Genomic DNA, 27,328 nt, shown 5'->3' with positions numbered 1-27,328 from the left:
AGCAACAGCTAACAGCTTCCTACTTTGCTTGGAGCTTTCTGCTAGTTTTTATTTTTGTTGTTGTTCATAAATCTCCAGTTAATTCCTTTTCAAAATGGGATGTGATGGTGGAACTATTCCTAAAAGACACGAGTTGGTGAAAGGACCCAAAAAAGTGGAGAAGGTTGGTCCGAATTCATCGTTATTATTGTCGACGATATATTGTCAGAACCTCGCTAGCTGGTAGCCAGCCTGCTAACACGGTAGCCTTTTATGAGAGAAAGTATTTATAAAAGTGTGACTGACACACTAGTTCAGGGGTTTGGTTTTCAACCTTTTCACATGAGGGTCCATTATTTATTCGGCATTTTGAGCCACGGCCACGGACCATCATTTGATGAGATTTAATAACCTCTCAGACCCACACACTTTTGTTGTCGTTGGATACTATTTTGTCCATTAGGAGAGACGACAGGCAAACAATCAAAATAGCAATTAAATGCAGATGATCTGAGCTATAAGGGTCCTTTTGGTTAGGTAAGGTTACCAACTCTTACATAATTTAGCTGGGGACCATCTGGATTCTGGAACACGCTCAAGGTTTTCATTATTTCAACCTCACTGGTTGAAAACTACTGCACTAGTTCAATAGTATTGTTTTCTGATCCTATTCATCTTCTGATCTTATTAATTGAAAATGGAGGAACCTGGTGAAGCTCTGGTCCAGTGGAGCTAATGCCTTGCTTAGAGCTATGGAGCAGAGCTAATCCTGATGTAAACAAGTCTTACTGCTTTTCATGGTTTGTCCTCAAAGTAGCAGTTTTTCTATTGACTTGTGCTTTCCTTAGTTTGTACTGTGAAATAAAAAGTTAAATCAAACTAAAGACACCTGACTTGGCTGACTATGTAAATGTGTATAGTTGGGTACCGTAGTCTAGCTGTATTGAGTTGGGCTTGAAATGTACTGTAATTCTGCAAACTGTTAATACATAATATTTCAATCAATCAAAAGCTACTGTACCTTTTTTAGCTTCTGCGATTCCAATTTAAATTTATGATTGTCAATACATTGTTTGAACATGAAGCTGTCACGTTCAAACTGTCCATGGGATGGGATGATAGTGTGTCATGTGTCATCCCAGTTCATGTTGTTGTTGTATGTGTTGTAGGTTGACAGGAGTGCGGAGCTGCTCGCTAAGTGGAAGCACTGTGCTTTGAGCCAGGAGAAACTCAGGCGCCCCATTGTCACCTGTGAACTTGGAAGGTGAGAGGCTTTCTGTTCGTCATGTGACACTCAAACTTTAAGATTTCAATGACGTCCACTGACCCCAGTTTAACAGAGCCCCATTATTATTTTAATTACCCCCCCCCCCCCCCCCCCAGTCTACAACCTAAATTAATCAGTGGCAAAACAGAAGGAGATCCAAGTCACTCTGTTGCAGTCCGGTATAATAGGCCTTTATTTATATATAGGTAGGTATAAAAGTCAATCAGCTATATTATTATATCAGTTTGCATCAGGCCTAAACATTCTCCCCTTCCTCCCCACACACAGGAAGTTTTGACGGTTAGACATATCTTTCCTAAAATATAGTTGTCATATTTTTATTTAACTATTTGTTAAATTCTTTCCAGGTACAGCAGCAATTTGTCATTGAGCAGAGCATTATCATGCACACCTTAAATGTAGTAGCGGCGTAGCGCACATGTTAACTCCTAGCAAATGCTATACCACCAATGAATGAAGGAATGTTGCGCTGGAGTCATAGGACATAGGCATAGACATTTAATGTGTCATATGTCATAGGACATATTAAATGTCTTTTTTATTTAGGTGCTATATCATAACACGGGTCTCTAAAGTCATTCTGCTGACAATGTCGTGCTCCTGAGTTGCACCGGACCTGCCGTTAATCGTTTGAACTCCTTTTATTCCAGACACTTAAAACACATTTGTAATAAAAACCTGTTTTGTTATTCAAAGGCTCTATAACAAAGATGCAGTCATCGAGTATCTTCTGGATAAGACTGCTGAGAGACCCAACATTGAGGTGGCAACACACATCCGTGGCATTAAGGTATGCTTTCACTGTGCTTTTTCACACCCTGGGCACGACATGCTCCTTTAGCTAAGCCCCGCCCTCGCCCTTACACATTAAATACTGGTTCAAAATATCTTCCAAATCCGTCAACAAGGCCTGCCATACTGTATGCACTGGAAAAATATGTGCGTGGCATTTCTTTTTTAAAACAATGTTTTATCATATAGGAAAACTATTGGTGGAGAGGTTTGTCTAACGGTTAGACTAACCCATGTTATGCTTAGCCATGATTGCACCATAGCAGTTTGGGCAGGGGCTTACCGTAGCTATAGCTCGAGCAGCGAGCCCACAAAAATGTTAAGTTTTCGTGGGCTTGCTGCTTTTTTCTCCCCCCTCCTGAACAGGGGGAGATAAAGGACTGAACTTTATTAAGCACAAACCGAGATTGCAAACATTTCCACAATACGCATTGTGTGACTGGAATGCACAAATCACGGTTACAGAGAGAACCAAGACTTGGCAGGACAGCAACAGGCAGATACAGTACAAACTGTATGCTGCCTGGGACTAGATATGTGGAGAAAGGTACACTAACAGTACAAACTGTATGCTGCCAGGACTAGATAACTATATATAACTATATACTGTAGTACTTATAGTTATAAACTATATAAACTACAAACTCACATGTCCCGTTGGGACCTTGTAGATCTGCTATTTCTTCTGTGTTTGAAAATGTATATATGTACACGGCTACACGCTCAAGATACAATCTTCAAGCTCACAAAACGCTGTGATCGGACACATTGTGAGCTTATAAATCATCTATTTGCTTTTTACAATTATTTGTATGTATAAAATAAGGCTTAAAACTGCACCATGATTGAACATGGTTTCCTGCACAGGTGCTGCTGACTTTTTACCATTGCATGATTGCCCAGATACATTTAAGCTTGACCATCAATTCAAAATTCATGTCAAATCCTGTGTCTAGAAGAGACAGCCGTGCGAGCCAGATTGTGGCCTAAGTAATACCGTTTTCAAATGCTTCCGTCATACAGTGGAGCACGGAAGCTCTAAAAACGATTAAGTGATAAAGCGAATGTGAAGCCTATAAAAATCATCGAAGCATATAAAGCTCAGTTGCTTAGCAGAAAAAGGAAATTAAAATATTACTCAAATGATAAACCGATGACGGCTTCGTGCCTTGGATTGTGGGAGGTGTAGTTTCAGATTGTATATAGCCAGCGGGGATTGTGGGAAAGTTGTCTGGCTACGCGAGACTCGGTGAGACATGACCTTTGACTTGATCTAAAGAGGGAGACAAAGTTCCAACTACCCCAAATGTATACATTTGTTACAGTATATTGCATTAACATACAGATTGGACAAAGTTACATAGATTCTTTACGTAGTGCCGTTTTAAGTGAATAAATCCTTAAAATCACAACACTTATGCCATCTGGTCTCATAACACAATATATTGATATATTATTGCCCATCCCTAATTCCACCTGAATCCTTTACCTTTACATGTCAGGATATCACAGAGCTGAATTTGACTGATAACCCAGAGTGGGATGGAGAGAGAAGGAACGCCAAGGGAGACCACTATGAGGACGTGCACAGTGCCATGTACATCTGTCCTGTCGTAGGCCTGGAGATGAACGGCAAACACAGGTAACAAGGTTGAAGAGCTTATTAGTTTATAGTAGCTCATAGTTTAAAAAATGCTGTTTCCGAACTGAAAATGTGCATCGTAATTATACGGAGACATTTCTTTTAGGGATGCTACACATTAGTTATGCTATCTATTCATTTCATGGCGTTTAGCGATGCAAGCAGGTTAACGCTTATTACTTAAACCCTGTATACTTCATTGCCCCGTGTCCTCCAGGGATTTGTACGTGGCCCACTCCTTTCCCTCTACTCAAAATAGCTTCGCTGAAAATAACCGATTTACAAGCTCAGACCACATGACGTGTTGTGAGCATGTAGATGTGCTATTTTCACAGAATGTTTGCCTATTATGACATGGGATGACTTTAAAGTAATTAAAACGGTGGACTTTGAACATTTTTGATGTTGTAATGTGTAATATGGACTGATTCTATTTAGTTAATTCCGGAAAGTTGTTTTCAAATACTTTCACAGGATTTTGTTGTTTAAATGTGCTATTTATTTTTATTTTTAGGTTCTGTTATTTGCAGACCTGTGGCTGTGTCTTCTCTGAACGGGCTCTCAAAGAGGTCAAGACAGAGATCTGTCACAAGGTAAGGAACAATATTCAGCCTGGGACTCTCAACCCACCTTCTTCCATAGTTCCATTTTACCTTTCCTGAAGCACAAATAGTTTTGGCTTAACTCTCAACAGGTTAAAGACGGGCAAGAAACAGAATAACGGATCAATACAAGCAAACATAACATACGGTAACTTCATAGGAAAAATAAGAAATACAAATTTAGAAGGAGCTTAAAGCTTCACTTGGCCAGGTGAACATTTCTGTGCCCGTTAATGCAGCCAAGGGTAAATAATAAATAACGCACCATAACTTGCCGGTTGAGCGAATATGAATCCCCCCCCTTTCCCTAATAGATTTTTAACCTTTGGATCAGGCTGTCCACTGCCTCTAGCCCTTAGAGTTCTATCAGGCTGTCCACTGCCTCTAGCCCTTAGAGTTCCATCAGGCTGTCCACTGCCTCTAGCCCTTAGAGTTCCATCAGGCTGTCCACTGCCTCTAGCCCTTTAGTGTTCGATCAGGCTGTCCACTGCCTCTAGCCCTTTAGAGTTCGATCAGGCTGTCCACTGCCTCTAGCCCTTAGAGTTCTATCAGGCTGTCCACTGCCTCTAGCCCTTAGAGTTTGGCACAGAGGAGCTGATTACTCGTATTGTTCTCAGTTCCTTTGACTGCAATCTGTGTGGATGTTTGTTCGCAGTGGTGAATGATTACATAGTGAAGTATGTTGTTGCCCCATGGACTGGTTTTGTTTCCACTAACCAGTGACCTGTTCACACACACTCTTTTAACTCATTTAGACCTGATGACGATTCTACAAAGGCCTTCTAAATCCTGACAGTTTTCTGAAAAACCCCATGTTTCTATGTCAGTGGTTCTCAGACATTTTCATGTCAAGGATCCCCAGAAATATATATGGCTGCCGACCCCCATCTGAACATATGTTGTTCCAGGGCCAGAAGCAAAGATTTGAGTTAAAAACGTTCCCCCTGAAAGAATATATATTCAAAGATTTGCGCCACATTTTCACGATTTTTCAAAAATAGCAGAACTACAAGCTCGTACCGCGGCACTCGGTGCCGTGCTATGAGCTTGTAGATCTGCTATTTTTCAACAGCTAAAGTACAACATAATGCTTAAAAACACCAAAAGGGGAATTTTGCAAAGAAAATTAAAAACGTTACGTGGCCCTGTGCATGCTTGCACTACCTTGTTGCTGCTGAATGTTTTTCGCTTCACCTGTGGGGTGAGGTTTGCTGCCGTTTCGGCACCTCCTCCTGCTACTTCAACAACCCCAGGGCAACACACTATTTTGGCGGCGTTGCAGGACTGCTTCCTTGTTGGTCCACTGAAAGGCTTTCTTGGGTTTCACAAGGGATAACAAACAAGACAAGTCTGATTATTGTTGTGGTGTTTTTGTATAACAGGTACAGGCTTCAAGGTTTAGTTTTCATCATGACATGTACATTCCCTGAGATATATTTGCCAACAACGAGCGTTATTACAGTATATGCAGCAGGCTTGTTTGCTGTGGGAAACCAGTGGTAGCAAATTAACTCCCCATTGGTTTGTAGTGTTTTGATAAAGACCGTAAGTTGTCTTCATTGTCTTGGGAGTTGCATCGCCTGTTCCCTATTGAGTGAGTCTAGAGTCTTCATGTGGTTTGTTTTCATCCTAACTTTGTCTGCTGGCTGTGGATTTCTTTTATTTTACCATACTTTTCCCAGTCTATTTTAGGAATAGACCATGTCTGACTGAGCCGCGGTCGGGAATGTCCTTTTTTTTCCTTCTCCTTTTTTAAACATACGTTTGTGAAATATCTAAAGATTGTCATATTGTCCTTACTGTAACGGTAGTTGTGATTTTGTAACTCAAAATAAGTATTTCTTTTTGCAACTAGGTCCCCAAAATGTGCTCATTAAAACCACGTAATTGTTTTTCTGCTCCTGTCCTGGGGTCCCAGAAAAGTGCTAGTTCTCATTAACACACGCATCCGTCTAGACATTAATTCATACCCGGGCCATTAATGCAATTAACATGTTAGAATAGAAGAGTGAAGCACCAGTGGCCCTTAACCATCGATTAAGATGACTTGAGAGTTTAGATAGCAGTCAGCTGATGAGAAACAGTCATTGTTGCTTTTTCTGTGGCACTGGCAGCAGTTCAGCACAGGTCAATTCTTTGACTCTGCTAGAAATAGGACCTAAAATAATAAGCAGAGCTATTGTGCTGCTAGCTAGTTGGGCACTCGTGGGAACCCAACTCTCTCAAAAGAGATTGTACTTGAGATGGACTTATTTGGTAACACACTGTTGCCAGTAGAGCCACAGAGATTGTAGCTCTTTGATCTCACCATTAGTTTATTCAGTACTCTGCGTATACAGTAGTTATACTAGTTAACCCGATTTAGTTAACTCATGAGAAGGAGGGTGCAACCAATATTATATTATATCGGCCCCTGATACGGCTTAATTCACGTATCGGAGATAGGCTATCACGTCACCGGTCCACGTTCCGATACAGAAGGGATGTTTACTACAGTCCATACTGCAAAGTGCAATCACATGCAGTGAGCCAACCCAACGGAACTACAGTATGGGCAGAGTAGAGACTACAAACATGACTACAGAAAGCCCAGAACTGTTAGATGAAGTATAGATAGATAGGCTATATGGTGAATACACAGTAAAAGAATATAATGTTTGGTTATGCTAGTAGCTCACTGCTACTGAATCAACCCTTCAATCTCTGGTTCAATTCCAGCTGAAGACGTGTGTCACTGTCCACCGTTTCCTGTCTGTCTTCATTGCCTGTCTAAAATCAAAAAGCAAAGCATGGGTTGTCTTTAAGTGAATTTTGCCAGTCCCCATCGGCCTTCCGGGAGTGTGTGGCTTTTCAAGATCACTGGCTCCACCATTGTATTATCCACTGTATAGGTAGTATAGCACCCGTTTTAAGTTGTACATTTAATAAAATAACTCGGCACAAACAAACAATTCACACAATGGCATAATTTACCCATAAATAGAATGATCCATTAAATCTACCTCTATTTAATGAAATAATAAATAAACTTTTGTGGATCCATAGTATGCACACAAATTACTGTTTTAAGCCATGCGGATTCTTTCCCTTGCTAACAGCACACAATAATGTTAAACCGTTTGTGTTGTATCACATTCACATTAAGCTCAACATTGACATCAATGGGAATTTCTTTTTAGATCAGTGTTCTATGACAAAACCTGAGAATTAGGGGAAAGGAAATACATGGCACAGGTTAAATGTGGTCAAATCCTGCTGCAATTTGTGGCTTCTATTTGACTTATTGAGGAGAGGTAGGAGACTAGCTTACTCATTAATAAATGTTAAGCCCAAACTGCACCTATGATTCGCCACGCAACTCCTTGCAACAGGGAACTACTTGCAACTACTTCCACAATGGCAGTTGAAGTCTGTAATGCATACTTCTGTTTAGTACTCTGTTTTTATCACTTCATCAGTTACTGCTTCATGTCGTCTGCTAGTTTTGTTCAGTCGTATACTATAATGTATTAATTTATGTCCCAAATTAAATAAAATCTCCTCTCTCTCTCTCTCTCTCTCTCTCTCTCTCTCTCTCTCTCTCTCATATAATGTATCTTGAAATTACATTTGCCCTGTCTTACACTTTTCTTCATCAGCAGACTTCCTCTGCTCCGGTCATTTAGCTAATTATCATTATTAGTAATAACCTAAGGTTCCTGGGCAAATTTTTCATTCCGGTAATCATTTAACCACTCAAACCTGTAGCAAAAAAAATTGTAGCAGACACAAAGAGATGGCATGATTAGTTTTCGGCTGACAATTAAAGTACTCCAGCGTACTGCTGCATTTGTGACCCTTGAGAAACTGGACTGTGAAGTTGTCTTCGCCAGGATTTATGTATGTGTGGGTACTGTATTTGCCTGCGTGTGTATATGTGTGGCAGTGTTGTTTTTGTCAGCAAATTATTTCAGTTTTAGTCATATTTATTTATTTATTTATTTGACAGGGACAACGCTCATTAATCAACATGTCAGTTTTCACATCAATGTAAATGGGCCAGAGTTAGCCAAAGCTAAATTTCATCTGTAGTCCCTGGGCAGGCTCTTGAATAGTTTTAGTCAACTGGAATGTTTTAGTTTTAATCGACTAAATCTACAGTTGATTTAGTCGAACAAAATGTATTTTGGCGGGCCTTGATGCCATCTCTAATGAGCTTGTAGATTGTCTATTTACAGCATGCAACTAATTGTAAAATGACTTTTACTGGATCTCTTGTCTTGTCCACTACTAGTCCCTAACATTTTAGTCTAGTTTTTATTTGTTTGACGAAATTGTCAGTATATTTAGTCCATCATATCTTAGTTTTCATTTAGTGTCCATTTAGTTTTCCTCAGTGGAAAAAGGTAGTCGACTAACATTTTTCGTCTTGGTTTTAGTCGACGAAATGAACACTGGTGCTGCGTCTGCCCACATTGTATTCTGTTCTTTGTGTTCTTGTGTTATTATGGTGTCATCGCCCCTGCCTCTATGCTCACAGTATTTATACCACGGGGTATTTCAGGCCAAACTCAACCTGTCAGTGACAACTCTCGCTCACTTGATCATCGGCGCACTTAGTTTTCCCTGGAATGTAAATGTTAAGATTGCCGTTCCCTTCTTCAGTGGCACCGCGTGCCTTTTTCTATTCCTGTTAACATTTTGTAAATATGGTTGTATTTGGTATTCTTATTATTCAGCTGAATTCTGTATGCTTTTGTTTTTTCCATTTTGCTGTTCCATAAATCATGGTTCTAAACTTCCATCCCAATTCTGGAGTTGCTTTCTCCCGGATGTTTGTAGCCCTAAGTATTCTAGTACAGTCTTAAATCAGGCCTTGAATCAACATTTGTGACTCATTTAGCCTGGCCATTTTCATTCATTTACACAAATAGGATTGATCACAAAGCAGCATTTCACATTCTTGTCTTGTGGCTCTCCCAACACATTGTGGACATTACCCACCGTAACCGCCAACAAATACATACTGAATAGGCATGTAACGATACACTTGACTCACGATACGATACGTATCGCGATATGACGTTCACGATATGATTTTTCACGATATTTAACATTATTTTCCATGATTATTTTTATGATTTAACTTCCCTTGCAAAAGTAGCATTACTTTTCATGTAAAATTACTTAATTTCTGTGCAACAACTGTAAACATATTAATTTCCTTCCTTGATGTAGGCCTATTAATTCACCTGGGCACAGACACACACAGCTCCCCTCTGCATGCTTCTACTACTGAAAGTGACTGCATGGTGTCTGTCTCATTTCTCTCCAAAAGCACTTGGAATATGATTAAAGCTCACATTTCCTATCAAGCACACCATAATTAAACTAGCCCCCCTAAAAATAAAAAATAAAAATGAAGAAATTGTCTGGATTAATATCGATATCGTTACATGCCTAATACTGAATATACTAGACTCTAGACTGCAATGAAAAGACCAGAAGCTTTGCAAAAAGACAAATTGGACTAATGAGCCTGAAAAGCTCAAAGATGCCCAATTGCCTGTAGAGCCTTGACCTAAAACGTTATCAAGTCTTGAAGAAATGATTCCAGGAAACCCTCTATCGCTCATCAAGTTGATGAATACAGGAGGTCCTGTGCTATAGTACAGAACATACACTACACTACACAATACTTCACATTATCCTCAATGTGATCAGCTGTCAGAGAAGGTGCAACTCAATGGAACCTGTATGTGGTAATAGTCATCGTCACATATATATTTCATTCAGGACAACGGGCATCTACGTCATGGTCCTCCAGCACTGCTGTTGTGGTAGCTGCTGCTGCTCTTGTTTGAATGGACCTGTATGGCCAGCAGCCATGATGGCTCTATGGGCACCGTGGCCTGCCTTAGCTGCTTGTCTCTGTGCCATTGCTCCAGGCAGTCCAGTGCCTCAGGGAAGCTACCGCTCTCCAACTTGTTGGCAAACATGCTGTTTCTGTCGATGATCCACGGAAGGTCTTCCAGACCGTAGATGCAGATGTCTCTTACATAACGCCCTGGGGAATTGACGAGACACACAGTTTTGACCAGATTAGAATACGACAAAACATTATTGTTTTCCATCTCCCTCTGAATTTAGAAGTTTCATTGTTATTTATATTTAAATTGTTATTTCATCTTATTTCTTAAGCTTTGGCAGTCAGGTTTGGCAGTCAGGTAATCGAACACACAATTTCATTGTAAAATAATTTCTTGTAAACTTAAAGGTACATTATCTACATATGCAGTCTTATTTTCACCACAGGTGGATAATGTCTTACCATACCGTGCCATTACACTTGAACTTCTACACTGTTGCACTCTGCATTCAAGCATCTTTAAATAAATAAAAAAGTATCCAGTTTGATCACGGCCGACTGTACCTTTGCAGCCGTTGTGTGCCGTTCCCTCCTGATCCCTCCATTTGATTGACCGGATGTCTCCATTCCAGCCTCCGTCTACGTGACTTCCTGGAGCTTCTATAGAAATGTAACCAAACCAATTAAATTCTCAGTTCACTTAAAAAAATGCATGAATAGTAGACATTTGATTATCATTATTAATAGTACAACCCCCAACTACAAATCTAAACCAGAGAAAATAGTTCCTGGAATATCAGGTTTACTGTATTTTTCATGGCTAAGTGATGCCTAATTTATGCTTCATTCAACGACTGTCGTACACTAAAGGCTCATTCATAGTCTGGATTTTCGGTGGTGAGGTGACCACCAGAGTTGAAATAACATTGAGCGGTGGTGAGTAAAGACGGAGAGAAGGGCTGGAGCGGTGGCGTTGGTTTGCTCTTCACCGCGGCTTGTGACATCATGTTGTAGTTCGGTGGTCACCTCACCACCGAAAATCCAGACTATGAATGAGCCTTGAGTATAGCAGATCTGGAGAGCTTGTAGACCTATTTTCAGACACCTGACGTATAAATCTGACGAGGGAAGTGAATAGTGGTCAAGTAATGATCTTTTCGGGGTGTACCTTTGATGTGGTTGAGTGTTACCCAGTAGTGTTCGTCTGGACTGTAGGTGTCTCTGGACCACTCCAACAGGTCCTGGGCCACGGGGCTCGTCAGTACAAAGTCTACAAAGTCTCTGGTGAGGGCGTAGTACGCCGTGCCGAAATACACTTTGAGGCCGTGAGGAGCGGGCTCCTTCGTCCACGCCTGCCCTCTCGGCGCCACGTACGACCCTACGATCTCCCTGTGCTGGAGCGCTGTCCTGTATCCCATGGCCATCGGCTGCCTGACGCCCGGGGTCATGTTCCTGTCCCTCCATTCCTTGCTCCGCATGTAACGCACCAGCTCCAGGTTGCTCTTGACCGGGAAGTCCTGCCCGCACGTGTTCACCACTTTCCTCCACGCCACCTCGGACCTCGCCAGGTCCCTCATGCAGTTCACGTCCGCCTGGAGGCGGGAGAAGCCGGCGTACGTGACGGTCTCGCTGCGGCTGGAGAGGAAGACGTTGTTTGGGAGGCAACCGACCAGTCTTCGTATGGCCGTCCGGTACCGCCAGGGAGCCTTGGCGTCCATGTGTACGCAGTAGACGTTCTGTGGGGCGTAGACGGCCCGCAGCAGACGCACAAAAAGCTCCAACTCTTTGTGGACGGTCAAGATGAAGGCTAACGGGTAGCTCTCCTCCTCGTCGCTCAGAGGTCTCGTGATGAAGTGGAGATCTTTGGTCAAATGTGAGCAGTTCAGATGAGAGTTGAAGATATAGCTTTCTACCTGATGGGGAGGAAAAAACAATGTATTGTTACAGTTGTCATAACTTTAGTTGCTCTCTCATTTAGTTTTTCTCCTATCTAACCCAGTACAGTAGAATGTTCTAGCTGGGACCTGGCTGCTAATATATCTAACCCAGTACAGTAGAATGTTCTAGCTGGGACCTGGCTGCTAATATAATCACCTTGTCAGTCGGTAGGTTGGCTTCTTGGAAGCCTCCAATAAGTGAGTAGCCCCACCACCAAACATAATGCCATAGGTGTCTGTCGGTGTATGTTCACAGAGGGATAATCTCTCAGTAGGGCTGTCACCATTACACATTTAAGCCATGATTCGTGAAAATGCGTCACAAATCTTTGAATATATAAATTATTTTAGAGCGAACGTTTTTAACTCAAATCTTTGCTTCCGGGGGGTCCCTGGAACAACATATTTTCAAATGGAGGTCGACGGCCTATTGTGGGGGTCCTTGGCATGAAATAATTAGCACCAATGAACATTTTTCAGAAAATTGTTATGATTTAGAAGAGATTTTTCGTCCTCAGGTCTTAATGGGTTAATGTCACACAAATAATTGCAATTAGAGAAATGAGAGTTACCATGTGGGGGTCTCTGGGGGTCCCGGGAACATCCAGACCCCCAGGAACGCGCCCAGGGGGCCGGGCCGATTCCGGCGAGCCACCCCACGTCCGAAACGTTTGAGAAATTACAGTTACAGTGTGGGGGTGCCTCTACTGTACTGTACTGGCACACCCAAAATCATCATATACTGTATAGGTTGCGCACAGGTGGTGGAAAAACAACCATGCTGTTTTCGTGCTCAGACCCAGCCAGCCAGCCACACACAGCTCCGTAAGGGAGTGGTTGCACCACTCAAAAATAGAGGAAATAGCTGATCTCTTTTTTATGTATGAAGTTATGACATTTTTTCAACATGGTCACGATTATATGATGATTATGACAAAATAATTCCGATTATCTTCTCAATTGCGATTATGTGACTGATAATTGTGACAACCCTATTCCTCCGAGGGAGCAAAGGGAGTGGACTTGAGAGACGAATGAGCGTTATGAGTGATTTGTCAAACCTATTCACATGTGGTGAACGTCGTGCACAGAGGCTTCCAGAGCAATTCAAGTACAGCAAGTCATTTACAAGTAATTAAAAAGGGTATCTTTTGAAAAACAAAGAAAATGTCCCGCCAGACACTTGCCAAAATGTTGTTCTTTATTAGGTTGACATTTCAGTCACTTAGACCTTAATAGGCAATAGTAATTGCCTTTATGTGGCCTCCCTACCTGGCAATCACGCCGGTGCCATTCTAGTCCCTCCTCGGGGCTGGACAGAAAGGTAGTGCATTTAGCGTCAAAGGGCCTGCATCCACCGGACACTATCAGGGGCTGGGGCTTCATCTGCACCTTGGCCCTCAGGTAGATGGCCGAGCAGATCACCATGCTTATCCCAAGGCACAACAAGAAGCTGCACTTGGCCCCTTCAAGTTGGAGCATAATAATCCAGCGCAGCGCAGCCCCAGATTCCTACCTCCTGCAACAAAGACAAAAGTTAGCCAGCCCTCCTGGAACGTTCAGGAATACCAAATAAGGTTAGATAATATGTGTGCTATTCTTTGAGACACGCCATTAATCCATTTTCAAGCTATAGAGCTCAATGGGTGAAATACAGAGGTCAGAGGAGAAGAATCTGTCTGTGCAAATGATAGTCCACCCGGAGAACAATCAGTGAAATGTCCAACTTGCATGGCGTAATGATTTACCCATATTTGATCACCCAGTACAATAAATGTTAATTCTACGCAGTTCTTTTGTATGTTTTTGAGTGAATAAGTACCAGCAAGGTACAACATGCTTCTCGACAATTGAAAACCCATAGACATACAAACATCTAAGAGGAACAAGGGATTGGTTTCTCAATACACTACGCTTTTAGGTGTTTTGGGGGTGACATTGTAACTCCACCTACCCAAAGTTTTATCTTTTTTTTTTCTTTCACGTCATCCGTGCTCAGACTCTCCCTCACTCATACACATACAGCCCACAACGCGTCGCTATTTTCAGCATGCAACTAATTGTAAAATGACTTATAATTATACTGGATCTCTTCTTGTCCACTTGTCCCTTCCTAACATTTTAGTCTAGTTGTTATTTGACGAAATTGTCATTATATTTAGTCTCCGTTTTAGTCGTCATAGCTTAGTTTTCATTTTGTTTCCATTTAGTTTTCATCAGTGGAAAAAGGTAGTTGACAAACATTTTTCGTCTTGGTTTTAGTCAACGGAATAAACACTGGTAATCATTAGTATGGTTTTGAATATACAGTAACTGTGGCGCCATCAGTGCATGGTACAAAACGCTATCCAGCATTTTCATATTGGGGGTGATCACCTGACAGTGTTCATTGTACTGTTATATTGACTAGCCCTTACTGCGGTACAGGTACTGTGCCCTGGGTGCGTTTAGCATTTTTTTATTCACTAATAAATTAATTACTAATTTATAATTTGTTAAATTGGAAAAAGGGCTTCTTTAAGACCTCCATATTATTATGGTCAATGCCTGTGTGAAAAGTGGGAGCGATTGGTGCAGGCAGTGAGGAGCTACGGAAGTGTTTCTGACAGACAGACAGATCGACAGACACACATTCAGACAGACATTGTCAGAATTATAGTATGATTTGATACTATTATGTCATTAGATCATGACTGCTTTACTCTGATACACATTTGACAGGGTAGATAATCAGAGGTTTGATTTTGTAACTTGTTACCTTTTCAGTTCTCATGAGTTTGCAGGTCTGCCTTCAGTCCACTGAAAATGTATGTTGAAAATTACTATTATATACTAATATTAACACACAGCAATATACTATTAGCTCAGCCAGTTTATACACAGAGTAGAGCAGTTTGGACCCCAGTTCAACTCTCGCCCCACATACATGTCTCTCTTTTCTCTCCGCTATGAGCAATATTATATCTCGTCCAGGCGATTTGATTGAAGGCTACCTAGGGTATTGATTACGTTATGAGAAAGGAATAGGCCATTTCAAGATGGAAAATTATGAACATTAGATTGTACAAAGTAATGTCAATCAAATTATATGTGGTTACATAATGCTAATTGAGGGAATGGCGTAGGTGGGTTATATAACGCGTGTTGCTGTCTCTGAGGATAATTCTTAAGTCATCAGAGAAAGCTCTGCTTCTATGGTCCTTTTTCTCGGTTGAGTGTTGCAGTGCTAACTAGAAAAATCACACCCGTGTGAAGTGAGTGGTGCAACTCTGTGTGGGGGTCCCGGAAGTTCCAGACCCACAGGACCACAGCCAGGGTGCCTCCCCGGTTCCGGCAAGCCGCCCTACATCCAAAACGGTAGATAAATGAGAGAGTTACCATGTGTGCGCCCAAGGGGCTGGGGGCCCATTCCGGCGAGCCGCCCCATGTCCGAAACGGTTGAGGAATGACAGTTACTGTGTGGGGGTCCCTCTACTGTACTGGCACACCCGAAATCATCATATATATATACAGTTAATAGCACATTTACTTAAAGTACTGTAATTAAGTACAATTTTGAGGTATTTGCACCTGCTTTACTGGAGTATTTCCAATTTCCAATACTTTTGCTTCTATGTACCTTTTTACTCCACTACATTTATTTGAAAACTGTAGTTACTTTGATTATTATTACAAAACGACATACATGATTAACCACTTCAGCCCTATATGCCTACATCTAGTGAGTGCTTTAATTTTTGGTACTTTGTATGTTTATGCCAATACTTTCACTCAAGTACATTTTGAATTCCAAACTTTTACCTGTAACTGAGTAGTTATAAATTGCAGTATTGATACTTTTACTTATGTATTAGAACAATTGAGTACTTGAGTAAAAATGTGCTCCTTGGAGCAGAAGTCAATCCCAGCCAATCGGGTTGGGATTTGAAAAATGGGACAGAACTGTCTTGAACACATGGCTATAGAGATGATGGTAAATGGTGCATTTATATAGCGCCTTCATCCAAGGTGCTTTACATAGACAGGCATTACATTCACCCATTCACACGATGGTGGAGGAAACCATGCAAGGGACCAACCTGCACATCAGGAGCAATTAGAGATTCAGCGTCTCTGACCCTTGACGACTATCTCTGTTTGTGCAACGTGTACCGATTTAAGATTTGCGTGAAGTTTTGACAAAACCTGTAGGAGTAATGGGTTTTTGCAAAAAACCCGACTGCAAGGGAAAGGCTCGCTCGACTCAAGTTGACAGTCTGTGCGGCTAACTTCAGCCGTATGCTGGGTGCAGATTCAGGGAATACGCAGAGAAGGCCTGCGTGTTTCGGCGCGCAGGCCTTCATCAGGCCTGATGAAGATGGCCTGTGTGCCAAAACACGTCTGTTTGGTTTGACTGCTGCAGATCGTACAACATTATTAATGGCTTTTCTGGTGGCCCTACAACAGGCCCGATGTGAACAATTTGAGGCAGATGTTCTGTTCTGGCCTCCAGGGAGTTGATCGGTCCAACAGCGCCGAAGATTAGCTGGTAGAACATACAGACGGATGGACGGACAGACAGACAGAGGGCAAAATAAATCATAGAGACGGCCACGCCTTTGGCCTGGCAGAGACGATAAACATATAAATCCAGCTGCCTGGCAATGATGTCGATTTCTGATAAAATGTCACACGAAGCGCAAACACCGGGCGTCGTGACACAGAGCAGCCCTAGGGTTACCTAGGGTACGGTTGCACCGTGTGTGTGTGTGTGTGTGTGTGTTTGTGTGTGTGTGGGCGGGCTGGTGTGTCTACAATGCCTTGTGTTCTTTCCTGACCATGTTGGGCTATCATTGCTATCCTTGAAGATAAGGGTAGAATGGCATTGTGGTCGCAGCCACAGTCGTTCTCGTCTTATCTTGACTGGAGGACAGTAGGAGGAAAGACAGCCTCTTAATTGCTAGAAATCATTGAGCTGCTTGCTATTGATTCTAGATGTGTGGTTAATGATAAATGTATCTGTCACGAAAGGGACATTTGTTACAAATGGACAATCACAATTTATTGTTTTATAACCATAGTATAACCATTTCTGGATTTTTTTTGCCTAGACCTGATGTAAAATCTCTTTATGTACCTACTACTCAAGTCTATGAAATGTATGAACCATGCATGCACAAACAGACACACACATACAGTCACACGCACACACAAATAGTCACGCGCACGCACACATGCATGCACGCACGCACACACGCACGCACGCACGCACAGATTGCTAATGCCAACGGAGGCACAGTTAGTTAGTCAGTTACCTTGATTTTAGTTGACCCCGTAGTCCTTAGAAGACGTTAAACATTAGCCCCATGCCCTCATGGTGGAAATAAGAACATTAATCCAAACGAGTCTTAACAAGACTCCATCTGGCGTTGGAGACAAAGAACAGGAGTCACGTCCGTGTGAGGCATCTTGTTCACTGTAATCAGCAACGGCAGCTGCAGTGGCAGCATTGATAAAAAAGACATGCGCCTTGTGTAGATCAGAGTATCCAGGGTTGTTTTGCTGCTGCCGTCACCTCAGGCAACGAGTGGCCCAAGGGTCTGTATTCTTCAAAGCTTGAGCCTGTGACGGAGGAAGAGTGTGTGGGCGCTCTTGTTATATTGCCGAGCGAGTCTCTCCTCCATCCCCTTGAGACGGGGGCTTTGCCTGGTTACCGGCAGGTCCACAGACACACAGACTCACCGCTTCTCTCTCGAGTCGTTCTTTACTGTCTCCTCCCCTTTGCTTTTCTGTCACTTAGTGTATTACTTTTATTTTCTTCTTGCCTTCACTTTTTGTCTTGCATCGCTTCAATCCATCTTCTCCTCTTTCCCTCCATTTTGCAGATGTTTTAGAAGTCCGTTAGTGGAACGTAGTTTAGAAGTATCCACACTTTGTATGTCCCCATCCATGTCTCTCTCTTGTCGCCTCTCAGATGGCTGGCTCAGTGCCGCATCAAAACTGCTGGTTGAATGGTTTTCTGGCTTGTTGCACAGCTGTTGAGTGAAATAAATGCTTAGCTGCCCGAACCAGTTTTTTGTCAGTGTGGCTGGGAGCAGCAACAACCGTGTGACTGACTTTGGAGCAGCGCAGAGAGTTTGTTTGCTGCCTGGTCAGCTACTGAGATTAGCTCTCTTGTGTTAACAGAGCACATGGCCATGGACCGGGCCACCCCCACTGAGCCTGCACTATACACACATGCACAAATTCCCCTGCTGGTCACTGACGGCTTTTGAGTTTTGCATGCGTGCAACATGGGGTGTTTTCTCAGTTTCTTTTCTTTTGCTTGCTTGTCATATAGAATGCAAATGTGTATGTGAATAAATGTCTGTCAAAGGCCAGACATTATGTTTTCGCCCCTTTGTTTGTTTGTCAGTGCACTTTGCTCTTTGCATGAACCTCTGCCCCAAATGTGTAACGGGCCGATTCACACTTTGGCCTATAATTCGTACAGGAAAAACAAAAATGGCCCATATAAGTTGGGTTTAACCCTGGCGGCTGTGGCTCAGGAGGTAGAGCAGTTCGTCCAATGATCCCTGGTTCGGCGGTTTGAATCCCGGTTCCTCCTGTCCACATGTCAAAGTGTCCTTGGGCAAGACAGACACTGAACCCTACATTGCCTCCAATCAGTCGGTCGATGTGAGCTTGCCACCATTGGTGTGTGAATGTGGGAAGTGAGGACGCTGGTGGCGTCGACTGTTTGCCCCTTCATCTCCCAATGTACTGTATGAATGACTGAACCATTGTAAAGCGCTTTGAGCTCTTGGAAAAGCGCTATACAAATGCAATTCATTAAGTGGTTAGCGTTGAGTGTTGAACAGACAGCTTTTGTTTTATTAGGTTGGTACGTAAAAGTGGACTCAGCCAAGATGACACGCATACATTCGAATGTATGCCTATCAAACATTTGTTCAGTCATTAACAAGTTCCTCAGGCGATGAGAGGAGCTCCTTGTCTTCTAATCGATAGCCAGGCTTCAATGTTTGCTTTCACGGTGTCATTATTGTTAGTATTTTATTTATTTTCATATTTGTACCGTGTCATACCACTCATTTTCAACATTGAACTATCCTAAGGTGTGTGTGTTTGTGGGTGTGTGTGTGTGGTTGTAATGCATGTAACTCGAGAACCGTTCGCCCCACTGACTTCATATTCGACACACGCGTTCAACACCCCCGCAGGGAGTGCAGTTCCCGGACTCCAGTCGGTTAAAGAGTTATGGCTGGTGGTGGAAGAATGCTCCCAAATAAAAGGAGAGATATTTGCTAGCACAAATTGTAGCCACTTTCTATTTGTATGATAGGATGTACTGTAGGTTTTTCTTTCTTTTTCTTTTTTCATGGAATAGTGCACCAAATGACCAGGTGACTAGTCTATGTTGTCAGTTACCGGGAAGTAGGAGGTCAATAAAAATTAGAATCTAAAGAAAGGGGAAGTGTACCATTTGAGTCATCATTATTGGAAAATAAACGGATATAAAACTGCATTCTCTTCAGTTTTCTACCGTGTTGTACTTTTTTTGTATTTGAACCTGCGACACCCTGTCAGGCTGGCATTGCAGCCTAGGGAGCCGGGACCGCCATGCATGCTGGCGGCCCAGGCCAGGAGCATTTACATTTTTAAACCTTTCCCCATGGACCACCTGTAGTTGTTGCTGAGCTACGCGCAGTACTTTGAATACTAAATGAGTGTGCCATCATCATTATATCTATTGTTAAGTTGACTGTGTTAAGTACTTTGACACTCTTGTGGCCAGCGGCCATTGTCACCTCGGTAGCCTACAAGATGTCCGCTGTCTTCAGTCTCTTCAAAGATTGAGTCTCACTCTCAACGAATACCAGACGTCTCGCCCCTTTACCAACTCGCCCCCAGGAAATGTGTTAATGTAGTTAACAGTTAATTTAGTATTTTCCTCCCTCTATGAAATCTGAAATTATCTTGTTTTTTGTTCTTGCTTAAATCGCTCTGGATTAAGAGTGTCTGCTAAATGCCTAAATTGTATATTGATGTTGACACTTCAGGGAGTAGGCAAGACTACCCCTTCTTTTTTTAAGTTAATGTTTTGCCCTTGATATGCAAATTAATGAATTAAACGCCGCTGCTCCTTATATAGAGGGTATGCGCATGCATAAAGTGAGTGGGAAAGTGAGTTTAATGTTTTAACATTGTTTAATCTAATGGGGCTTTTCTGCTTGGATGTATGAGCTGTCAAGGCCAGAAAGTAGTTTTTTGCATAATTTCCAGGTATGATGATGATGATGTCACGTGCTGCATACCCTCTATTGTTGTGTATGCTATTAATGCTAATGGCTCCATATTTGTTCTGATTCAGTGTGGCGACACGTTCCACGACCAGGATGTTGTGGTGATCAACGGAACCAAGGAGGACACGGACAGGCTGAGGGAGAGGATGGAGGGGAAGAGGGCCGCGGCAAAACTACTGAAACAAGCAAAGGTTGGTTCCGCTTTGTGCTGTGGGTAACATGCATGATAGAACAGCTGCTATGTGTCCATCTAATGTAGATATGATGTGCATCGGTATTGTCACAAGGTGAGAACAGTGTGTGCAGTGCCCAAGTCCCTATATTTTAGGCGCTACTTGGCTGCTGACGGTTGAGGATGAAGTTTAGCCCATTTAGACCTGAGGACCTGCTTCTACAAATGCCTTCTAAATCCTGACAGTTTTCTGAGTTTGTTCCTATGTCAGTCGTTCTCAAACATTTTCTTGCCAAGGACCCCCCCCCCAAAAGAATACCGGTATATATGTTGTTCCAGGGACCCCCTACCCAGAAGCAAATATTTTAGTTAAAAATGTTCGCTCTGAACGAATATATATTCAAACATTTGGGCCACATTTTCATGATTTAAAAAAAATAGCAGATCTACAAGCTTTACGTCATCTTGTCCCTAACACAAACATTAAATGCCATTAACAATAAAGAGAGTTTGTTTTACATCACCTATTCAACATGAGTTAGCCTTTAATATATTAGCGCCCCTCACTTCACACGGGTGTGATTTTTCTTTTTCCCCCCCCAGTTACAGTAAAGTCAAGGTCACGGTAAACTTTATTGTCCACAAGGGACATGGGCTTTCACCCCAGCTACAGCCACACATAAAACATCAATGACAGACAAAAATACATTACAGAGGGAGACAACATTACACCATTGCACACATGATGTGGATAATCTAGCCTCACACAGTTACTGCTGTTTCAGAGCCTCGTTCAACATCTTAGTTGATGCTGGTACAAACGATTCTTTAAATCTGAGTAAAGTAAAGTAAACCCATTCAGCACGGGAACCCCTTTTGGGGTTAAAACCCTTCTGGACGGGTCTGGAACCCCTTTGGGTGTTAAAACACTTCTGGACGGGAACCCCTTTTGGGGTTCTTGTTGTACAGTATATAGCAACATAACATTTTTGTAATTTTGGAATAAATATTTGACTCCTTTCTTTTCTTTTTTCTTTTAAATCTTAGGAGAAGCTTTAGAAGGCGTTTTTAGAATCGGCCTCAGTCTTAAATGGGTCAAAACCACAATTTGTGTTCAGTGTTGTGTTTCAGCTTAAATTATACTTCCATCTTATTTGTGACTTGTTTTGTTCTCAAATGTATTTCTATTTATTTTCCCTCCAGAAATCCAAAAAGAGCAAGGTGGTTGCTGAGAGTGCATCCAAAGCATCAGAGTCAAAAGGTAGGTGGGTCCTTTACGGTGTGTGATGTCTCAGAGACATGAATCATCTGCTGAAGAATCACCTGCAGATGAGGAACACAGTTGAACTTTAAAGAAAGCAGCGTCGCAGTCTATATACTGTTTATATACTGTAGCTTTCAGATCGGCTATTTATTCCTACAGTTTGCCTTATTACCATGACATGCCCAGAATATGGAGGCTAGGGTTCATGTGGTTATTGACACACCTCGACTCCAGGGTCCAGGCGGCATGTTGACAATAAAGACACTAGGGACTTTAAGCAATGACGGTTTTCAGCACGGCTTGTACGGTTGCTATGACGCAATCGCCGTAGCAGTCAAAATCGTTATGCAGACAGCCGTCGGCGACGGGTTCCCATCGCTTTTTGGTTCCCATGGTGACGACGCGTCTATGCAGCACGTGTCAAACATAAACACAGACATAAGAGAAAAGAGAACACTCCGTCGTGCTTCAGCTCACTTGCCGATAACTTGCTTCTGGGTGCAGGCTTTAGTTCCGACATACTATTGATCCGAAACCTCAATCCTAACCTAACCCTAACCGCAAGCACGGGAGCAGCGCATGTCGGACCATCGCTTTTTCGCATCTCATCCCATGTCCCCCCGCTTCGGATCTTCGGTGTGTCGGAAAAGCGTGCGCACCCCCTTGCTTCTTACATGCGCTGGACATGATCAGCAGTGGAAAGAGGAAGGTGCTGGAGCAATTTGTGTTATTCTAAAACCGTTTTAATAAACAAGGTTATTATGACATATGGAATTAGTGTTATTTCTTTATTCAGAGCATGTGCAGACACATTACACAGCAGAAGAGAGAGGTGAAGGAGCAATCGGTGTAAATGTATGAAAGTTTTCAATTATGACATGGCGTTGTAGACACTACGTGCAAGTGTAGGTTCTGCCGTAGTAGGCAAGCAGGTTTATCTGTCGAGCGCTGATCCATTTCCGGTTGCCGGAGCGGACTGCCGTAGCCGCCATTGCTTAAGGTCCCTACTAACTGCCATTGAGCTGCGTGTGTTGTGTACATTTAGTTTTGGTACAGACACCGGTGGCCCAGTACTTTTCCAGTCTGACTCGCAGCCTGAAAAGGTTGAGAACCACTGTGCCTTAATACACCAGGACTGGGTCGTCTTTGCGTCACGTTGGTGTGGCTTCCTGTTGAGTCCAGCAGTGCTGCATAATGAGGCACAATGCTCTCCCCTCACATTCAGAACAAGGCGTTGGCTGAGAAGGATGCAATGTTTATTTGTACCATCATACAGTCATCACAGTTTTCAATGAAACAATAAGAAGGCCAAATACACATCCTACCCAAAAAATGCTTCAGTTTGACCTTGGCTTCCATTTTAACCCATTCTGGGCGGGAACCCCTTTTGATGTTTAAAGGATTATGTTATCTTATGTGATCTGCTATTTTTGAAAAATCGTGACAATGTGGCGCAAATCATTGAATATATATTCTGTGAGCGAACGTTTTTAACGCAAGTCATTGCTTCGGGGGGCGGGTCTGGAGCAACATATTTGCAGATGGGTCTTTCCCACACGTCACCTTCTATTCCGCACACTTTCATTGGACCCCAATGTTAACATATGTTGTTCCAGACCCCACCCCCCAGAAGCAACAAATTCAAAACGAGTTAAAAACGTTCACTTTGAAATAACATACCGGTAATCAAAGATTTGTGTCACATTTTCACGATGGCTAAATTATAATATAATTCTTAAAACAACAAAAGGGGTTCCTGTCCTGAATTCAGGGACAAACGTGTTTTAAGATCACGCTTTCTGAATCAACAAAAACCCACAGATGAAGCAGGCTCTCCACAAGTGGACGTGGCAGGGACAAGCTCTGCGCAAAATGGTGGTGGCACTGGTGGTGGTGGTGGTGAATGCAGCCAGCCAGGTATGCTCACAATGCTATATCCTCACCCATACATCACTTGGTTTTATAGTTATAAAAACACTGCTGGTTAGCAGAAAAGGCAACTTACTGACTGACTGGGCTGTAAGCAATGGAGCCAGCAGGCTCGCCTGGAGCCTATACTGGATGTATACTGGCTGCGATTACTGCCGTGAGGCAAAAACATGTGAAGGTTTGGTGACTTACTTGGCCGGTTAAGACCGATATGAGGTTTGGGGACTTAGGTTGCTGGTTAAGACCGATATGAGGTTTGGGGACTTACGTGGCCGGTTAAGACTGATGTGAGGTTTGGGGACTTAGGTTGCTGGTTAAGACGGATATGAGGTTTAGGGACTTAATTTGCCGGTTAAGACTGATATGAGGTTAGGGGACTTACGTGGCCGGTTAAGACTGAGGTTAGGGCTAGTGTTAGTAATGGTGCAGGCAAGCCTGCTGCTGATGCCTCGATTGTATTCGAGTGATAAGTAACCTACTGGTGATTATCGGTTGATTATCATTCGAATCCTCAAAAAAATTAGCTGATTTACAATTTATAATGATTTATAAACTCACAACACGTCACTTTGCGATGTAGATCGGTGATGTGGATTGGCCTGTCACAATTATTATATAATCGTATAATCGCAATTATTTGAGATAAGCGCAATCTAAGCTGAAATAACCCTAATCTACAAACTACACTGTGTCACGTAAGTTATTTCTTGGTTTTGTTCTTTTTTTATATACTTTTTTGTTGTATACAAATAATGAATATATCAGACATTTATTTGTATATTTCAGTTATTTGTCATATTTGTCCTATGCATTTTTTGATTACCAGCCAAACAGAAATGTAAAACACAGTAAAAAATCTTTACTTGTAATCGTGACAGCCTTAGATGTGGATGGCATATTTTTGCAGAATGTTAGCTTACTATGATTATGGTTATGATTGATATAACCTAGTATCAGGAATAGTGACGCCCTCACGTTCAAATTAAAGTATAATGGCTACCAACTTATTGTGTTTCTTCCCGGCTGTAGCTGGAGCGTCCGGCTCGTCCACCACCACCACCTCCTCCTCCTCCAAGCTGACCCCTGCCACCAAGAGGTCCGTCCAGCAGATGGAGGAGAAGTCTGAGATTTTCAAGTCCCTGTTCACCAGCCACAGTTCTGCCAAGCGCACCAAAGAACAGACGTCCAACTGGGTGACCCACACCCCGTACCACTTTTAGGAAGGATGGGTGGATTCAGGCAAACCCGGTAGACAGACCGCTTATTCACAACCACCACGGTGGCAATTATGTTCGAGTGAGATTTAAGCTGAACGTCGGTGTTACACATATTATAGACTAGAGCAATCTCACCTAAAGCTCCCAATGCAAATAAATATGTTCTGTAGCCATGCATCATTCTCTCTCTCTCTCTCTCTCTCTCTGTAAGACACACACACACACACGTGCGCGCCCCCACAGTCCTCCAAATCATCCCCAGAGGCCCTGGTATTTAGTTGTTGTGAACATTTTCTTAATAAATCCCCAGGCTTATGTATGTGTTTTCTTAGCCATTACTCAACACACGTATTCCCTTGGACCTCTATGATGGCAGTAAGATGTGCCATGCAACAGAGGGGTGATTTGGCATTTGGCTGAGGAACCTAAAATATCTTGGACCAAACTGTTGCTCTATTGCTCTCCAGTGGTAGCTTTGTGTATTACAACAGGTCTTCTTTGTTGGGGATTGGACTGCATAAATTGACCAACCTGCTGTTTTCTCCTACAGGTTCTAACTTGGGGGTCAGTTAACCTCGGTGAGGCTCTATTTTTCTTACATGCTATAGTTCAGACCATTGATCCTCAACTCAAAGCTCCTGTACTTTGGTCTTATTTACAGTTCTTCATGAGAGTTCTCCCATTGTCCATCAGTAAATCATTAGATGCTGCAATGCACACAATGCATACGCTTTCCTTGATTGCTTAGTGAGAACTAAGCACTGTTGATTTCGTCGGCTAAAACTAAGACAAAATGTCTGTCGACTGCCTTTTTCCACTCTACTAAATCAACAAATCTTATGATATTTAGTCGACTAAAACTACGAACACTGAAACGTTCCATTTGACTAAAATGTGACTGAAACTAAATAAAAACTATTCAAGGGACTATGACTAAAACTAAAATCAAAATGTGCTGCGAAAAACAACACTGGAACTAAGGTGGTAAATTCAATATTCCCCTAAAAGGTAATTCATAATTTAGATGTATTCTTTTCCCCTCATCATGCAAGGAGAATACTAGGGGTTTCATCTTATTTATGATGTCATTAGTTAAGGGGCCATGCCCAGCGTGGTGTGTGCGCGTGTGTGTGTACCCCCATAGCGATGATTTCATTGGCTGAGGGCTTAAAAACTGAAAAGTGAGGACGCCAAAACTGATTGGCTTGGAATGTGATGATGTATGTATGATACGAGCGCCTCTGATTCATGTTGCAATTTAGGAATTACTCTGACTTCCAATTTAGTTGTTCAAGGAAAGAAGGCTTACGTTAATGTTTTAATATATTCATCTTGTTTTCTACACCCGGCTTAGAAAAGAAAATTTGAACATATTGTGAGGCAATGTTTTGTTTGTTTTACCTGTCTCAGTAGAAATAATATGTGAATCAGTAAATCCCAAATAAAGATTTTTTTTAAGCATACAATTTAAGGTTGACTCCAATACTTGATCCAATATCTTATTGTCTTGAAGACAGAAGAATATAAATACATGGCATGGATGCACCTGGGACATATCCTCACTCCTCAGTGATGTATCCCAAGGTCATCGGGTGTTTCGGGTCTCTCGAACATCATACCCCTCACTCGGGTGACCCAGCTGGGGTTATCAAGTCCCGACTTACGTCCTAGTAGCTACCCTCAATCAGTCACACTAGGGAAAGACTACTCTGCCGGGACTGGGAGGCACAATTCTGGCATGTGGAGGGACTAGGCTCTGGTTGACTCTGGGCCCCTCGACTAGAGGTATGAAAAAAATCACCATGTTAATGATTTTTTTCTTCATAGTTACAGTTCTAGGAAACACAATGGGTGGGACTTTTTTTTATTATTTCCACACAATAGCTCTAAGGTATATTAATGACAGTAAAATGTTGAAAATGAGTGGAATGCCCCTTTAAGTTGCTGTCTCACATATGCATGGGACTATGGGAGTCCATTGTATTGGTCCAATATTACCACAGGCTATCGATGACTGTCATACATTGTGTGGTGTAAAATATATGCCGGTACGTGTGTATATCTATTCTGGGGCAAACTTTCAGCAAAAGTAGATCTCTCATAAATCTCATTTTTGACAGAGATTTGGTGTGTAGACTAGAGGGTCAAAGTAGGGTGTCTGGAGGACTCGGTCAATAAAGTATCCGGTCTAGGAGGTTGTTGAACTGTGGACTCCCCAAGCGGGGGGTTTGTGAGTCCTCCCCCAGAAACATTTTAACACAGTATAGATGTAATTTCCTGTGTTCTGGTGAACTTTGGGAGTTTGATACTCTTAGCAGGCTTGCTTTACTATCATTGAAAAATGATGTGTAAAGGTTCAGCCATTAAAACGAAAAA

General features: G+C 42.3%; 2 protein-coding genes across 3 annotated transcripts; one reads left to right on the top strand and one right to left on the bottom strand.

The window, feature by feature from the left end:
• rtf2 (replication termination factor 2) lies at positions 1-26,412 on the top strand. Of its 2 annotated transcripts, XM_080777257.1 has the most exons (9): positions 1-163; positions 1,149-1,243; positions 1,964-2,057; positions 3,562-3,701; positions 4,216-4,294; positions 20,439-20,561; positions 21,746-21,803; positions 23,628-23,723; positions 24,765-26,412. In XM_080777257.1, the coding sequence occupies exons 1-9, from the start codon at positions 95-97 to the stop codon at positions 24,953-24,955; spliced, it is 945 nt and encodes a 314-aa protein (XP_080633383.1). In that variant the 5' UTR covers positions 1-94; the 3' UTR covers positions 24,956-26,412. The 2 variants fall into 2 exon arrangements, with proteins under 2 accessions (XP_080633383.1, XP_080633384.1); XM_080777258.1 differs by lacking the exon at positions 23,628-23,723.
• gcnt7 (glucosaminyl (N-acetyl) transferase family member 7) lies at positions 9,857-17,437 on the bottom strand. Its single transcript, XM_080777246.1, has 5 exons — positions 17,383-17,437; positions 13,361-13,607; positions 11,320-12,064; positions 10,716-10,811; positions 9,857-10,349 (listed from the first exon to the last, which is right to left on the bottom strand). Exons 2-5 carry the CDS (start codon positions 13,568-13,570, stop codon positions 10,096-10,098), a joined length of 1,305 nt encoding a protein of 434 aa, XP_080633372.1. The 5' UTR covers positions 13,571-13,607; positions 17,383-17,437; the 3' UTR covers positions 9,857-10,095.
• Positions 26,413-27,328: the final 916 nt, after the last annotated feature.

The sequence above is a fragment of the Protomyctophum bolini genome (assembly GCF_963924005.1).
Source record: "Protomyctophum bolini genome assembly, chromosome: 2".
Taxonomy (NCBI): domain Eukaryota; kingdom Metazoa; phylum Chordata; class Actinopteri; order Myctophiformes; family Myctophidae; genus Protomyctophum; species Protomyctophum bolini.
This window is presented reverse-complemented; position numbering and strand designations above follow the sequence as displayed.

Excerpts from the sequence above, each read along its gene's own strand:
- gcnt7 (XM_080777246.1), bottom strand. The coding sequence starts at position 13,570 with ATGCTCCAACTTGAAGGGGCCAAGTGCAGCTTCTTGTTGTGCCTTGGG. Across the intron at positions 12,065-13,360 it reads GGCACCGGCGTGATTGCCAG|GTAGAAAGCTATATCTTCAA; the intron begins GTAGGGAGGCCA and ends CCTCCCCATCAG. Across the intron at positions 10,350-10,715 it reads GGCACACAACGGCTGCAAAG|GGCGTTATGTAAGAGACATC; the intron begins GTACAGTCGGCC and ends TCAATTCCCCAG.
- rtf2 (XM_080777257.1), top strand. The coding sequence starts at position 95 with ATGGGATGTGATGGTGGAACTATTCCTAAAAGACACGAGTTGGTGAAA. Across the intron at positions 1,244-1,963 it reads GTCACCTGTGAACTTGGAAG|GCTCTATAACAAAGATGCAG; the intron begins GTGAGAGGCTTT and ends TGTTATTCAAAG. Across the intron at positions 3,702-4,215 it reads GAGATGAACGGCAAACACAG|GTTCTGTTATTTGCAGACCT; the intron begins GTAACAAGGTTG and ends TTTTATTTTTAG.